Source organism: Chlorocebus sabaeus, chromosome 21, assembly GCF_047675955.1.
Source record: "Chlorocebus sabaeus isolate Y175 chromosome 21, mChlSab1.0.hap1, whole genome shotgun sequence".
NCBI classification, from domain to species: Eukaryota; Metazoa; Chordata; class Mammalia; order Primates; family Cercopithecidae; genus Chlorocebus; species Chlorocebus sabaeus.
Window position 1 is genome coordinate 115,107,711 of NC_132924.1, and position 17,337 is coordinate 115,125,047.

Here is a 17,337-nt window from a genome sequence, read left to right on the forward strand (position 1 = left end):
GAAGGATGTACAATTTTGTTCCTTCTCTTCTCAGTCTGTTGGAGCCCTAGTCCCCTCCACTGCCCCAGGCTCCCCTTCCTGTTGCTAGTCTGGATCTGCCCTTAGGGTGGTTACATGTTAAGGCTCTGCTATGTGCTTTCTAGCCAGGTCTTCCCTAGGAAGAAGTGGCCAGCTTTCTTTAAGTGAGACTGACGTTTGTCCTGAGTGTGCATGTTGAGTCTCCCATTCAGTAACAGAAGATGTCTTTGATCGAAGAGGGAAAGACAAAAGAAATCGTGGAGCAAACTGTTTAGAAAAAGATGAAGTTGGGCCAGGTGCTGTGACTCACACCTGTAATCCCAGCACTTTGGGAGGCGAAGGTGGATGATTCACAAGGTCAGGAGAGCAAGACCATCCTAGCTAAGATGGTGAAACCCTGTCTTTACTAAAAATACAAAAAGAAAGCTGGTGTAGTGGAGATCACCTGTAGTCCCAGCTACTTGGGAGGCTGAAGCAGGACAATCATTTGAACCTGGGAGGCGGAGGTTGCAGCGAGGCTGAGATTGTGCCACTGAACTCCAACCTGGGCGATGGAACGAGCCTTTGTCTCAAGAAAAAGAAAAAAGAGAGAGATGAAATTTTTGATGTTTAATTAAAAAATGAAGATGAATCTCATAGTTAGGATTAATGAAGAAGTGTCACCTTCCCAAGTTTGGGTACTTATTACTCGTTCTAGAGCACAGCCTGGCAAACTACGGCCTACAAAAAAATGTGGTTGTTAGCTGATTTGCATATAAAGTTTTATTGGAACACAGCCATGCATATTCGCTAGTTCTCAACAATAACAGCTTCTTACCTGTAAAGTAGTACCTCTTAAATGAGAAGATTTTGCCTCCCAGGGGACATTTGGCAGTGTGGAGATATTTTTTACTGGCACAAGAGGGTGGGGGTGAGGAGGCGATGCTGCTGACATCTGAGGATTTTGCTAAATATCAAAAGGCACAGGATTACCCCATCACCAGAGAAGTGTCTGGCCCCAAATCTCAATGGTGCTGAGACTGAAAAGCCCTGCTCTAGTTGACAACATGTAGGATGGAAGGATGGTCCCTTAGGTTAGGTTTCTGATTCAGATGAGAGAGTAGCACCTCTTTCTGTCACACATCAGGCAAGTGTAGTTTGTACGGTGGAAGCAAAGGCATAGACCCTAACAAGATATGATAGCAGCCTTGCGAGATTTTATGCAGCACTGGGTGAATGCAGAATGGGTAATGGCAGGTAAGTGGTGAAGGGTGATGAGCAGGCATAAGTTCAGAGGGAAGGATGAGATGTCTGGCAGGATGCGTTGTTCAGGGAGGGTCCTTTCCTCTCCTTCATCATCTCTTACCTTCTTCTGCCCACAGGGTGTGGATGTGAACGCAAGAGGAGAGTGGAAGACCCTGCCGGCCCCTCTTGACCACATTAATCTTCATGTCCGTGGGGGCTACATCCTGCCCTGGCAAGAGCCTGCACTGAACACCCACTTAAGGTGAATGACAGGACTCAGGTTTTCCTTTACATGTCAGTTAGCTCAACAATGTGTAATGAAGTACACCAAAACGTAAGCATCATTCTCAAGCCCGCATGCAATTTTACTCAACACTTGTTGTTCTTTGTTTGCTTGTTTGTGTGTTAATCTTTTTCAGACTCTATACTCTGACTCATTATTAATAACTCTTTGAAGTCTAAGGGAGTGAGATGATAGGTCTAAGAACGTCATTTTTAATCTCACATCTGAGATGGAAGTCAACATAGGAGCAGCCACGATTCACAACAGCTTTGCAGAAGCTGCTGTTTTAGAACCGTATCCAATGGATTTTGAAAGACTGTAGTTCATGTCCTTCCTTAAACCCTTTGAATTGCTTTTCAAAACATGCTAACAGCCAGGTGATCAGCCTCATTTGTTTGCCAGGACTGTTGGAATTTTAGTGCCAGAAGTCTCCCCTCTTGGGATACTTCTCATTTCTGAGAACCATCTGCTGCTAGTGTCTTTTCCAGTTTGAAATCTGATGGAAATATTCTCAACTCCGTTGGCAAAATTCTCTGACTACTGTCTTTGTCTCTTGAATCTTGTTCCCCACAGTCGAAAGAACCCTCTTGGTCTTACCATTGCCCTAGATGAGAACAAAGAAGCAAAAGGAGAACTTTTCTGGGATGATGGGCAAACGAAGGGTGAGCGCTGTTACGATCATGTTGCTGTTTCCAAACCCGCACCTGTGACTTATGGTCCTTCCCTCCTGCTGGTCATTGAGCTGTGGGAGAAATCTCGGCAGGCACAGCAGCAAGAGTCACTGAAGTATTTTGTTTCTGGTCGCACCATTCAGGGATAGTGGTAGATGAACTGCAGACGAAAGAAAAATACATTTGTATCTCTGACAATTCTCCCATTAGCCAGTGATATCTATAATAGGCTCTCATTTTATTGTCAATGGGTGCTTAGATGAAAAGATTTCAAGATTGTTCCCTAATTCAATGTTAATGTCTTCCTCCCAAAATTCTTATGAGCAAACGTTGACAATATAAAAATCATGCCCCTGCCAGTGAGGCAGTGAGAATACACTGTTCCAGTGTGTACTCATCTAGCCATACATTTTAGCCTATTTGTGGCTCCAGTATACAAACAATTCTTGTGCTTCAAGTTTAGGAAATAGATTCCCTTGAAGCATATGCCTTGAAAGCCCTCAGAAGGGAATCTTTGCAATGTTCCAGTAGGAAAGAGAAGGAAAAACAATGGGTTGGCCTTGGAGATGCTTGTCCATCTAATCCAATATGTAGATTCAAATTTATTTATTTATTTAGTTGTAAAATATTAGTTGGCAAATAAAGATTGAATATATTTAAGGTGGACAATGTGAGGATTTAATATACGTAGGCATAGTATAGTGATTACCAGTTATTTTAGTGAACACATCCATCACCACCAATGCTGCAGACTGGATCCCCAGAACTTATTCATCTACTAACTGAACGTTTGTACCCTTGACCATCATCTCCCCATTTTCCATGGCCGCAGGCTCTAAGAACAACTGTTGTAGGCTCTGCTTCTCAGAGATGAACTTTTTTAGATTCCACATAGAAGTGAGGCCATGCAGTATTTGACTTTCTGTCTCTGGCTTATTTCACTTGGTATAATGTCCTCCAGAGTCATTCATGCTGTTGCAAATGGCAGAATGTTCTACTTTTTATGTCTGAAAAATATTCTACTGTATATACATCCCAGAATATGTTTATCTATTCATCCACCAATAGACACTTAGGTGGTTTTCTTATCTTGGCTACTGTGAGGAAAGTAATTAAAAACTTAAATGTAAGGGCTAAAATTGTAAAGCTCCTAGAAGAAAACATAGAAAAAACCTCCTTGACGTAGTCTTGGCAGTGACTTTTGGATATGATACCAAAAGCAAAGGCAAAATGCCAAAAAGGCGACAAGCATGACTACATCAAACTAAAAGGCTTCTGCACAGCAAAAGAAACAATTAACGATGTGAAAAGGCAAACTACAGAATGGATAAAAATCTTTGCAAACCATATATCTCAGAAGAGATTAATATAAAAAATATGGAACTCATGCAACTGCAAAAGATCCAATGACCCAATTACAAACTGGGTGAAGGACCTGAGCAGATGTTTTTCCTAGGAAGACATACAAGTGGCTAACTGGTATTTGAAAACATGCTCAACATCAGGAAATGACAGAACTTGCAAATCAAAAATCACAGTGAGCTATCCCCTCACACCTGTTAGCATGGAAATTGTAAAAAAGATAAGAGATAAGTGCCGGTGAGGGTGTGGAGAAAATGGAATCTTTTAGACTGTTGGTGGGAATGTAAATTATTACAGCTGTTATGCAAGTAGTATGGAGGTTCCTGAAAAAATTAAAAACAGATCTTTCCTGCAATCCCATGAAATCCCGCTTCTGGGTGTATATCCAGAGTACAGGAAACCAGTATCTTTAAGAGATATACTCACTCCTCCCATATTCATTACAGCATTATTTGCAACAGCCAACATATGGAAACATTCTAAGTGCACATTGATGAATGAATACAATGGAATATTATTCATCCATAAGGAAACGGAAATACTGCCATTTGTGACATCAGGATGTAACTGTGAAGAGTGGGGGTGTGAAATCTGTTTTTCTGTGGTGGGCAAGCCAGAATCTGACTTGACTTTCTCTCACTTGCAGATACTGTGGCCAATAAAGTGTATCTTTTATGTGAGTTTTCTGTCACTCAAGTGAGTAGCATATTTTTCTGAATCTTAGGTGTGGGCTTTGGACTGACCATTAGCACATCTGTGCTTGTGTATATTGTATATGTGTGATTATATTTGTAACTTTCTATGCATTATTGGTTATAGGTGAGCACATTTCTATTTATGATTTCGTCAGAGTTTTCAAAAGAAGGCATTAGTATAGCAAATAGCATTTGTAAATACATTGTAAAAATATCTGTGTGTTTTTATGATTGTTTTAAATTAGAGGATTATCAAAACAATCTTGCATTTCTTGAGCACACACTAGTAGAGAAAGCAGAGAGGCATCCAGGGCAGTGGGGGTATTCGGTCTGCAATGGAGTATTTGAGTGACTTGAGAATCTGTGTATTACAGGCATACCTTTATGCATAATTGGACTTAATTGTTTTGCAGAACCGCTTGGAGGTGAATATTTCACAATCAACCTACAAGGACCCCAATAATTTAGCATTTAATGAGATTAAAATTCTCGGGACAGAGGAACCTAGCAATGTTACAGTGAAACACAATGGTGTCCCAAGTCAGACTTCTCCTACAGTCACTTACGATTCTAACCTGAAGGTAAAACCCCATTTTGTTGAGATGATGTATTGAGAATTCTCCATAGTATCATGGTGTTCCTTCTTGCCAAGGTTGCATGGGGTCTTGAAGGAATAGAGCAACCTTGAGGCCTGTTTTGTGGAAGTTAGAGGACTGGGAATAAAATGAGGTGGCAAGAGCTAGAATGAGTTGGGTGTTTACCTTATTCCCTTCTCTGCCTCTCAATGTTCTTCTTTCTCTAACTGATTTCACTTCCTTTTCCCTCAAATAGAATTATAATTACAATGAGGCACAAGAAGAGCAAAGTTAGGAAAGTGGGGAACAGCCTTACATTATGAGGCTGTGAAAATTATATGACTGGAACAGCATTGATAAGATTCAATTTTGAAAAAGAGGCCAGTTTGCATAGGAAACTTGTGGTCAGATTTTGGAGGGTCTTAGGTACTAACTTGATTTAATTGTCAAAGGGCCTCACGTTGATCCTTGAATGAAGGCTGTGCTACTGTGTGTGAGCATTGCTGGGAGTGGGAGTGGGTTTTGGGGACTAGTTGAACTGGGAAGTACAAGATGGTTTAGACTGGGAGGAGACGGGGAGAAGGATGATAATTTTAGAATGTGATTTTATTACTCCAGACAAGTGAAAACTTTAACTTGGGAAGTGCTGTTTAAAGAAATGTCAAAGATAAGAAAAGTATATAGAAAAATATTAACTATTTGAATGAATGGTAATCAAGGAAGGTTTCAAAATTGGAGTCTTTGGGGTTACAGAAACGAAGAGGCTGGGGTGTTAGAAATGGAACGAAATACATGATTTTTTTCAGCCTCTCAATTTTGCTGTTGCTAAAATTGAAACCCAAATAAATGAAACAGAATACCTGACTTACCCTGATGTGAATATTATGCATGATATGCCTGAATCAACATATTTCATATAACCCATAAATATGTATACCTACTATATATCCATTAAAATTAAAAATTAAAGAAATCATTTGTTCAATGTTCTATGGAAATGAGGACATGATAACCAGATCATATGATTCTTATTGCTGTGTTCTTTCTATCACTCCACGCCAATGGGGGATACTGGTTTGGGGACTGGAGAGCAAGGGGATCAGCTCACTTTGGGTGACACCATGTGTCATGCTAAAGAGGAAGCGCAGAAGAGAGGCTGCCTGACAAGACACAGAGGGCTAAGAGGAGTCAGAGCAGAAAAGAATAAGGGGTGATCATGACGGGTTTTATTTGACCACATTGTTTTCTTTATTCTATGTACAAGATTCTGCTAGAGAGGAGACATTTGCCCTGTTGCTGCTAATTAGATTCCCCCAATGTGCGGTTCTCTTCTTATAAGCTACAGTCATATGTTGAATGGATGGTTGAATGTCTGGTCAAATTTCTATTTTCTTTCCTAAAAAAAAAAAAAAAGGCCTCAGATCTTGCAAAGCCTATTTCCTAAAGATGAATTTCCTTGTGATTTCTGCATTCCTACAGGTTGCCATTATCACAGACATCAATCTTCTCCTGGGAGAAGCATACACAGTGGAGTGGAGCATAAAGATAAGGGATGATGAAAAAATAGACTGTTACCCTGATGAGAATGGCGCTTCTGCAGAAAACTGCACTGCCCGTGGCTGTATCTGGGAGGTAACCATGCTGATGGGGTTCACATGCATGGAAATCTGCACACCTAATGTATAGTTTCTTAAGCATAGCGGTAGTACTTACATAACTACTTAAAATCCATAGAAAGGACTTCCTAAGGGACATGATCTGGATGTGATGAGTAGGTGGGGACATGTGTGAAACTTTTTAAAATGAATATTTTGCTTGGAGACCAGGAATTGAAATTTATGTTATTGCCAAGTGATCAGTGATGGGCTGGTTTTGTTGTCGTATAAAATGATGTTTCTACCCCTGTTTAGGTTAGAGAACTTTAAGACCACATGCTGTGCTGATCTATGACTTTACCCTTACTTTTCAGGCATCCAATTCTTCTGGAGTCCCTGTTTGCTATTTTGTCAACGATCTATACTCTGTCAGTAATGTTCAATATAATTCACATGGGGCCACAGCTGACATCTCCTTAAAGTCTTCCGTGTATGCCAATGCCTTCCCCTCCACACCCGTGAACCCCCTTCGCCTGGATGTCACTTACCATAAGAATGAAATGCTGCAGTTCAAGGTAAACACAGTACATGTATCAGGTGGTGATTAGACCCTTTTCAGTTCCATTACCTTTTGTTGGTCTGGGTCACAGAACCCTAAAATAAGTTAATCATGCTACAATAGACTAGATCATTATGCAGAAAGCACTGAGAAATCATTGAGGGAACAATGAGACCTGCCCTGATTTTCATTTGGAGAGGATTACTGTGGCTGCTGTTAGGAAAATTGTTGGGAGAGCAAGAGTGTATAGAGAGAGACAAGTTGGGAGGCTGCCAGTTAGGCAGGTCAGTTGAGGGATTAGATTTGGACTAGACACTGGAATGCACGTGGATAAGAGTGCAGCTGTTTGAGATTCAGGAAGTTGGGTTACTGGGTCTGGTGCTCAATTGAAAGCAGGCGACAATGGAGAGGGAAGCATCAAGAGTGATGACCGTGTTGGTGTCTTGCATCTTAATATGGATGGTGCTGACATTAATTGGAATAGGAATACTGAAAAGGTTTGTGCTTGATCAATGTAAGATGATATGTTCAGTTTGGGATACTGAATTTGAGATATCTATAAAATAGCCACCAATGTGCAGTGATTTGATTTCTTTCCAGGATTTAATTGCATTTAAGGACTAGGGATGGACTAGAGATTAGGTCTGTTTTTCTATTAAATTAAGCTTCTCAAGGACAGGAATGTGCCCTTTCCTCTTTCTGCTTCTGAAGTCTAATACAGAGCCTGGCAGATAGTTAGCACTGTAATGTTATTGACACAGTAAGTGAAAGTGATCAGGACATTGTCACATTGCCTGAGAGGTTCTTTATAATCTGACATCAACCTGAATTCAGAGTTTTTGTACCTCCTCTAATGCAGGGATGATGCTGATGTATGTTTGTACATCATAGCACTAGCATGTTGTAGGCACCTAGTGGGTTTGAAATGAATGAACCTCCTTGGAGTTTTAGCCTTAACTGTTGCCTAGTCTACCTCTTGATGATACAGTAGCTTTTCCAAAATATTTGCCTCCTTCTGACCCACTTTAATTCTCTCTGCCTTTGTGGTGGTTATTCTTCAGCAGAATGACTTGATCTCCTTCCTTTGTTTGGCTAATGCCTACCAAGCTTTTAATACTCTAGACTGTATTTCTCCCGTGACACCATCTCAGTCTCCCAGAAACAGTGTTAGGCATTTCCTTCCCTAGAATCTCACAGCACTTCTACATAGCTCTCCCTTAGCACACATCACCCAGGTGCTGTGAGCTGTTCCTTTTCACTTCTCATTCGCATGTGAATTTTGTAAAACCATAGCACTTCCTTATTCAGCTCACATCCCTACTGTCTTGTGCAGTGTCAGGCAGGGATGTAGTAGATACTCATGAGTCGGTTTAGATACCACCTTCAGCAAGGAGATTCTGATAGTTTTAATCAAATAGATTTCATTTTGGGGAGACAGGTTTGTTTTTCAATTAATAATGGTTTTAAGGTATTTTTATATACTCATATACCCACAGAAAATAACAAGTAACATATTCATAAATACCATACTGATTCCAGAATGATTTTCCACATTAGCACTAATGTCCCATTGAGTATGTTAATGTAACAGAGGCCTTAATAATGAGAAATGACAGAAAAAATGTTTAATCTGACATTGTTATTTGATATATTAATTAAATCTCAGATATCACCAACTTAAAGTAGACAGAAACATAGCATCTGAATTTTTTGTCCAAAAATAAAAAAGGTTCTGTTAAGGATATAGGTTTCAAGAGCACAATTCTTGCCTAAAATCAATTTCCTCTGGCCTAGATTTATGATCCCAACAACAATCGGTATGAAGTTGCAGTTCCTCTGAACGTACCCAGGGTGCCATCCAGCACCCCTGAGGGTCAACTCTATGATGTCCTCATTAAGAAGAATCCGTTTGGGATTGAAATTCGCCGCAAGAGTACAGGCAGTATAATGTGAGTGGCTTCTAGTGTGACTCTGAGTTGATGTCTACCTGTGCCTTTGCTGCCAGGTCCATTGTCCTTGGATGTATATCCTGGTTCCAAACATCACATTGTCCACTTCCAGATCCATGGATGAGTTGTTTCCTTCAGACCTGTTCTTATGGGAAATCTTTAGCATTCTGGAAATAATTACTGAGGCAGTTGAGTGTGCCTGAGGATTCATCCAACAAATGTTTATGGGGTGTCTTGTCTAGAGGAGGTGCTGCTCCTTGTAGACAGCTGAGGGTTGTCTTCTCATGACAACCAATAATAAGTAAATATCACTTTGAGTGCTATGTAGAAAATGCGCTGAGGGGTGCAAGGGTGGAAGGTGGAGCTGGTGTGGAGTGGTCCCAGCTGTGATGGTGAGGTGTGCTTGGGTTTGTATTGTGGAGAACCACTGAAAGGAGGCAGTGACAGTGGGAAACAGATGAATGAAGAATAACTCCTGGGCTTTTAGCGAGGATATCTATGGTATTTTAATCAAGTTGAGTTTCTGTTTTGTTTTGGAGATGAACAGGTTCTGGATAAAAATCAAACCTTCTGTTGTCCTTGAAAAGTCAGCTGCTGGAAGCAGAGAGAAAACCCATTTTCTGTTTCAAATCTACCTTTTTGTGTTTCAGTTGGGACTCTCAGCTCCTTGGCTTCACCTTCAATGACATGTTTATTCGCATCTCCACCCGCCTTGCCTCCAAGTACCTCTATGGCTTTGGGGAAACTGAGCACACGTCCTATAGGAGAGACTTGGAGTGGCACACTTGGGGGATGTTCTCCCGAGACCAGCCCCCAGGGGTAAGGACAGAGCATTTGGGATCTGTGTCTCTGCTTCTCTCCACCCACACTACTCAGGCTTCAGGCTTCATCTTCCCAAACTCTACTTGGTCATCTCATTCTGGTTTTAGACGAGTGGGCCAATTCTCAGGCTCCTTTGTTTCATGTGTTTAATTGACTTCATGGAGAAAACTAGACCCATATTAGCAAACACTTTTATGTTGAGTTTCTTTCTCAGGTGTAATGTCTTTTAAACTCCTACTGCTTCTCCCCATGACTCTCCAGTACAAGAAGAATTCCTACGGTGTCCACCCCTACTACATGGGGCTGGAGGAGGACGGCAGTGCCCACGGAGTGTTCCTGCTGAACAGCAATGCCATGGGTAAGGCCGTCCAGCGCCTCCCTTATTTTGGGGGCTGCCAATCATGCTTGAGTCAGTTTAGAATGTTTTTAGCCCAACTGTTCCTTGAAGTCAAAATTTTCATTTTATGGGCATTAGTGTTTATTTTTTCTTTGTCTTTAGCCTTTCTATTTATTTCAGTATAGGATCATGTGATAAGAGGATTTAACCCAACCCTCATTTTGGTAAAAATCACATAAGAAGGGATAGTAACACCACATGGGTCCCAAATATCCTGGAGGCCAACTCGTGGAAGCCAGTTATATAATTTGAATTAGGGTAAAACTATGGGTCAGAGAAGTTAGTCTGGGGGTCTGAGGGTGTATGGTACATTGAAAAATTACCTATCGGGTACTATGTTTGCTATCTGGGTAACAGGATTCCTACTCCAAATCTCAGCATCGTGCAATATTCCCATGTAACAAATGTGAATGTGTACCTCTTTATCCAAAATAAAAGTTGAAATGTAAAAATAATTTTATAAGAGTAGAATGACAAAATATAGTAAAGTACACCAAAAGGAATCAAACCCAGAAATGGGACCTGTAGACTTCCACTGAACTTCTTCAGTTCTGTGTGTGGATAATAGAAAATGCCTGCTCTTACCACTCTGTGATAGGGAGGGTGCAGGAAGATGGAGAATGTGTGAATTTCAGGGGTGATGTGGAAGGTTTCCCTCGTGATGTGGAAGGTTTCCATGTGGGTTGGCATTTTTCTTGATTTTCAGATGTGACGTTCCAGCCCCTGCCTGCCTTGACATACCGTACCACAGGGGGAGTTCTGGACTTTTATGTGTTCTTGGGGCCAACTCCAGAGCTTGTCACCCAGCAGTACACGGAGGTAGGAAGAAATCCAGTTGTTTATCAAGCACTTATACAGCACATTCTGGATGCCAGAGCCCACATTGATTAGTGTAACTCTCAGATGATAACTGGAAATATTGGTCTTTGTTGGGAGAGGTTATAGAATAAGAAAAAATAAACACATTCAGATTATCATTAAATGTATAGCGTCTGTAAGCATTGCAGAAGAGCAGATGTTATGGTGGTACTAGTGATGGTGATGGTAGTGATAGTGTGGTGGTGGTGGTTTTTGTGGTTATGGTGTTGGTGATGGTGATGATGGCAGTAGGGGCTGACGGTGGGGACAGTGATGTGGGAATGGTGATAATGATGGTGGTAGTAGTGGTAGTGTTGGTGATGGTGGTGATAGTGGTGGGGGTGGTGTTGATGGGTGTGTTGGTGATGGTGGTAATGTTGATGATGATGGGGGTGGTGGTGGATATGGTGGTGGTAGTGGTGGTGACAGTGAGGTGGTGTGAGGAGTATGGTGGTGGTAGTGGTTGTGATAATACTGATGATGGTGGGGGTGGTGGTGGTGTTTGTGGTGGTGATGGTGTTTGTGGTAGTGATGGTGATGATGGTGGTAGTTGTGGTGGTGGTGACAGTGGGGTGGTGTGAGGAGTATGGTGGTGGTAGTGGTTGTGATAATACTGATGATGGTGGGGGTGGTGATGGTGTTTGTGTTAGTGATGATGATGATGGTGGTTATGGTTATGGTGGTGGTGGTGACAGTGGGGTGGAGTGAGGAGTGTGATGTTGGTGATAGTGGTTGTGATGATAGTGGTGACGGTGGGGATGGTGGTGGGGGTGGTAGTGGGGTGGTGGTGATGGTAGTGAAGGGTAATGATGATGGTAATGATGGTGGTGGAGGGCATGACAGTGGTAGTGGTGGTGATGGTGAAAATAGTGATGGTGGTGGTGACCATGGTGGTTTTGGCAGCAGCAGCAAATACTTATGTACTACCTACTGCACATCACCGATTTAATGCTTGCTGTCTGTTAGAGCACTTCGCACATAATAACTCCTTCAGTCCTCACAAAAGGACTCTGAGGCAGAGGCTATTATTATACCCTTATTTACACATGAAGAAACTGAAGCACTAAGAGTTTACTTAATTTTTGCCTAAAGTCACACAGGTAGCAGGACTGGAGCCTATATGCTAAGCCAGGCATTTGTCTCTGATTCTGGGCTTCTTAATGAGTTACCTACAGTGTCTCTAGGAATGGAGTAAAATCAGCTTTTCCATAATTTTTAAGAAGGAGCTCAAGTCTAGCAGAAAGCTTTCTCCAAGTATCCCAGTGGCTCTATATCCTGTCAGTTTTGATGTGGATTTCAATTAGTCAGTTGTCTAGCTTAGGGCATGGAAAAATATTCTTATTACTTTATGTAAAACTTCAATCTGGTGCCTCTGTTCTGAGGACTAATATTTTCTGTCTATTTTCTAGTTGATTGGCCGGCCTGTGATGGTACCTTACTGGTCTTTGGGTTTCCAGCTGTGTCGCTATGGATACCAGAACGACTCTGAGATCTCCAGCTTGTATGATGACATGGTGGCCGCCCAGATCCCTTATGTACGTTCTCAGTCATGGCTCTGGAGTTTGGTAACTAACCCAGGTGCCTCTGTGTCTGGGTTCATTTGTCTAGTATTTGTGGGATTCTATAAAGACATAATGTTCTTTTTCAGACAATATCACAGCCTCACCCCAGCACAGTCATATAGGTAAGGGTGCTTGTTTCCATCTTCTAGAGATGATAGCTCAAGATTCACCATGACTTGCCAGAGGGGGAGATAGGCTGGCTCCAGGGCTTTTTCTGCTATCTCATGCTTCCTTCCATTTCTTTCACATGTCTTCAAAACATTTAGTCAAAACATCCTTGGTTCCATAAGAATAAATGATATCCCACAGTTCTTTTACTTAATTCTTGAAAAAAACTAACCCCAGTCAGACCATTGTATATGTGGATACGACCTCATTTCCTGCAGCCCTGGTGCTGTAGCACAGTGTCCTGTCGACTCTGAGTTATCACTGATGGAATACACGGATCCTGACATGGGTTTCCAGAGGGCAAACATATATAAATAAACCTTATCTTTCACTGGAGAGTGGGAGGGGACCCAGTCATCAGAGAATTAATCCAGTGTACCATCGCATATCTAATTTTATTCTACATTTCTATTGTTTTACAATAGTTCCATTAGTGGAACATAGTGTTTCCATTAGTGGATAGTGAAATGCAGTATTCATTCTCCATAAGAATGTTGTATCTGATTTCCCTCAGGATTGGGTATTCCAAAGCACCTATACATTGTTGCTTTGTTTTGATATGTTTTGCAGTAGATTTATCATCCACATTGTATTAGCCCTGGGTAGTTAACAATATTTTTTCTAAGCATGAACCACTGATACCAGGGGAAGCCTCTTGGGGGAGGTCATCACAATCACACCCGACAGTGGCAGTTTACAAAGCACTGTCCAATCCAGTGTACTTATTTATCCTAGAATAGCCGTGTTAGAGAGGCATTCTCATCCTATTTTATGCTGACTTAAGGTTTTTTCTATTTGATCACTGAACATTTTAAAAATTAAGTGAATTTCCCAGCACCTGTACCTAATAAATGGCAGAGCTGGGATTTGAAAGCATCAACAAGAAGCTGTCTGGAATTCCACCATGGGTGGTGGAGGGTTGTTCTCCTGTAAAGCTTGAGCGTGTACAGCAGCAGCCACTCAGCTCCCCGTGTCCTCCCGCAGGACGTGCAGTACTCAGACATCGACTACATGGAGCGGCAGCTGGACTTCACCCTCAGCCCCAAGTTTGCTGGGTTTCCAGCTCTGATCAATCGCATGAAAGCTGATGGGATGCGGGTCATCCTCATTCTGGTTAGTCTTGATGTGAATGTGTGCGGTCTGTTTGGGAGCAGGTATGGGCTTTGGTGGAGAAAGAGTTATACTTTATTTCCATGTTGCAAATAGATAAATTGAAGTGCAGTAAGAATTCTGTATTTCCCAGGACTCACAGATGGACTACAGTTCAGGTAGAAGCCAGCGAGTTCGCCCTGGAAGAGTTCTCCTTTATTCTGTTTCTCTTCATTCCCTGGCTTTGGTTTTCCCAACTGACTTATGCTTTGATTTCAGGATCCAGCCATTTCTGGCAATGAGACCCAGCCCTATCCTGCCTTCACTCGGGGCTTGGAGGATGACGTCTTCATCAAATACCCAAATGATGGAGACATTGTCTGGGGAAAGGTATAATCCTAAGGGATGATCCACTAGTCTGTAGCCTGAGGGTGGGTCACAGTTAGTGGGTCACATGCCTGTGTATGTTATTTCTGACGTTTTCTTTTTGGGCTCTGAGGTCAGATGCTCTCCTTTTCTCAAACAATATTTGTTGATACAGTTAACAACTTTTAAAGTAATGTAACGTGTTATGGAATTCACTTTTCCGTGAATCCTACATGATAATCGAAGTATCATTGCTCCTAGGACATGGTTTATATAACAATTTTTTTGGAAATCCTATGTAAGGGAAACTGTCCGTGCATCGCTACTGAGCGTGTTTCTCTCCATAGGTCTGGCCCGATTTTCCTGGTGTTGTTGTGAATGAATCTCTAGACTGGGACAGCCAAGTGGAGGTAAAAGGGTCTTTGTCAATTTGGGTGGAGTCAGGGTTTCTAGGCAGGAGCAGCCCTTCCTGGGATTCTAGACATGCCTGTACCGTGGACATGGGCTTGGCAAGGGCGAAACACTTAGGGGATGTGTCTTGGGTGTCAGTCTGTGCCAATTAGTTTACATGGAGTAATACTTTACTGCCCATTGGGATGTAGATATGTGTTATTATCCTTGGGATTTAAGACCAGAGAGCTCAAATTACTTGTCCAAGGTTTTAGGTGACTTGTCCACAGTTTTAGGTGACAGAGTGCTGATTTCAAAATTTCAAGGCTGTCAGATTACAAAGGCCCAAGAAATTTCCACTTTTCCTCCGAAAAGTGCTATCTTTTCTCTGAACTAGTATACTTACTGTTGTTGTCTTGGTTATCCCTTTTAAACAGTCTTCAACCCTCGAAGACTGACTAGGTCTTTTTCTTTGTATGTATTTTTGTTTTTTCCCCCATGAACAGGTTTCTCCATTTCCACACTTATAAGTCCTCCTCTGAGCGCAATCCTTCCTTGGGTTTCTCAACTTTGCTTTTACCTCTCAGTTTCCAGCCTTATTGTAAAACCTGCTCTCTCCTGGGGACGGTTTGTTGCTTGTAATGGATCCAGGTAGCCCAGGCTTCTGAACCTGAATTTTTTTCCAGATTCACTAAGCGTTTCTTGCTTGAATGAATACATGGCTCCTTACAGGTCTAGGAAGCCTACAGCCCCATCCTCTGGCCAAGATGTGTGTCTCCTGAACTGAGGCAACCTTTGAGCTTTACTATCAATTTTTGTGACAGTTCCCACAGACAGGGTTGTCAGGGTGGGGCCGAGGACTTCCTGGGTAGCAAGTACCTTGCCCTACCTCTTGAGCTGTTCTTCAATAATGGTTATTCTATCTGGGCAGGAACTCTAGCAGGGCATGTGTAGCCTATGTGACCCCCACAGGAGAGCTGAGGAGACAAGGAAAAGGCCTCTTCTCTTAGGACATCTGCCAGGAATTGAAGGGATAAAGAAGCTGTCCTGTGCAGTCAGCAATGTGGTATATGTTGTAGAGACTAGATACTGTCTCAGGGTCAAGTATTAATCAGAGAAATATCCATATTGTGGGAACAAATCCCAGCAGTTGTAAATTCAGTTAGCAGCCACTCAGAAGCCCAGGCGTGAAGACCTCTTTTGGGAGTTCTTTCTACATAATGTAAGATCGTAGCCCATGGACAGAGATGCAGGAGAAACATTCCAGTCACCAGGAATGTGACTGGCAAGAGTTAGGCCAGATATTCATGCCTTATCCAGATAAGTTGATTTTCCGGGCAAGTGGTGAGTCCTAGAGGGAAAGACATAGATTAGACAGAACCACACAATCTGGAGCCAGGGGCTAAGGCCTGGCACAGCTCCAGTAGGGTAGGGAGAACAGATGGTACTGCAAACCCGTGATGCGTTCTTCTCTGGTGTCAGTCTCTGACCTCCTGGATCCCAGAGCCAGTTGGCAGCAGTAACACTTTTTAATTTAAAATGAGACACACTTGGGACCAGGCTGCTTGGCTATTGGACTGCATGTCTTTATTTACTCTCAGTAGATGCAGTAAAAGAAAACGAACAAAACAGAACCTGGGGCAGGTTTTGAAGATTGACAAGAACCAGTCAGACTCAGTTCAAGGCTGGTTTCCTTTTGTCTACTACTGAACAAGTATCTATCTATTTATGTATATCTATGTATTTATCTATCTATCTACAATCTATCATGTCTATGTATCTACCAGTCGATCTATTAATTCATCCACATTATCTATCTATCTATCTATCTATCTATCTATCTATCAATCATATATCTATTATCTACTTCATCTATCTGTATCTGTCTGTCTATCCACTGTATCTACTCAGGTTATATCTATCTATCTATCTATATATCATCTATCTATCATCTACTTCATCTATCTGTATCTATCTGTCTGTCTATCCACTGTATCTACTCAGGTTATATCTATCTGTCTGTCTATCTATCTATCTATCTATCTATCTATCTATCTATCTATCTATCTATTCATCCATCCAGCCACCCTATTCATTTATATCTATGTGTCTCTGTCTATCATTCTATGCTATCTATCTATTCTCTATCTCTACCTTTATTCATCCACTCACCCTATCTATCCAAATCCCTTATCTATCTATCTATCTATCTATCTATCTATCTATCTATCTATCATCTATCTACCTATTTATCATCTATCTCTATGTATGTATGTATGTATGTATGTATGTATACTATTCAAGGGAGAAGACTTTGCTTCCTGTCCTCTCGTCACCTGTCACAGAGAATCTCTTGAAGCTTAGGGGTCCAAGCAGCCCACATGGACACAGGAACCTGCCCATCCAGAGAAGTTCTGGGTCATGGGCTTCTTGACTTTTATCAAGTAGTCAGTATCAGAACCCCACAGTTCATCAGCCAGTAGGGGCAACACTGCCATCCTGAGGCAATTTGGAAATCTGAGAACAGTGTTGGTTATCACAGGGACACCAGAGGCATTCAATGGGCAGTGGGCAAGGATGTCGATAGCTCTGATTGCAGGGAATTCTCCACAAAATATCTCTCACCTCAAATGCCAGTTGTGCCCCTGATGAGAAACTCTTCATTAGGGAGTCACAGAATCTGTTAGTTAGCTCATAAGAGATAAGTCTTCGTAGATAGGATAATTATAACTATTGGTTGGTACAAAGGTAATT

The 17,337-nt window shown here is 41.8% G+C and overlaps 1 protein-coding gene across 2 annotated transcripts in view; it reads left to right on the plus strand.

Moving 5' to 3' along the window:
* MGAM (maltase-glucoamylase) overlaps positions 1 to 17,337 on the plus strand; it is a 138,215-nt gene that overhangs the window by 103,354 nt on the left and 17,524 nt on the right. For both annotated transcript variants that reach the window (XM_073009419.1, XM_073009420.1), the window contains 14 exons: positions 1,380 to 1,504; positions 2,099 to 2,187; positions 4,205 to 4,254; positions 4,667 to 4,834; positions 6,308 to 6,460; positions 6,798 to 6,998; positions 8,777 to 8,931; positions 9,582 to 9,750; positions 10,015 to 10,111; positions 10,857 to 10,969; positions 12,418 to 12,543; positions 13,723 to 13,851; positions 14,107 to 14,217; positions 14,541 to 14,603. In XM_073009419.1, coding sequence (XP_072865520.1) covers positions 1,380 to 1,504; positions 2,099 to 2,187; positions 4,205 to 4,254; positions 4,667 to 4,834; positions 6,308 to 6,460; positions 6,798 to 6,998; positions 8,777 to 8,931; positions 9,582 to 9,750; positions 10,015 to 10,111; positions 10,857 to 10,969; positions 12,418 to 12,543; positions 13,723 to 13,851; positions 14,107 to 14,217; positions 14,541 to 14,603 — 1,749 coding nt within the window. The remainder of the gene's footprint in view (positions 1 to 1,379; positions 1,505 to 2,098; positions 2,188 to 4,204; positions 4,255 to 4,666; positions 4,835 to 6,307; positions 6,461 to 6,797; positions 6,999 to 8,776; positions 8,932 to 9,581; positions 9,751 to 10,014; positions 10,112 to 10,856; positions 10,970 to 12,417; positions 12,544 to 13,722; positions 13,852 to 14,106; positions 14,218 to 14,540; positions 14,604 to 17,337) is intronic.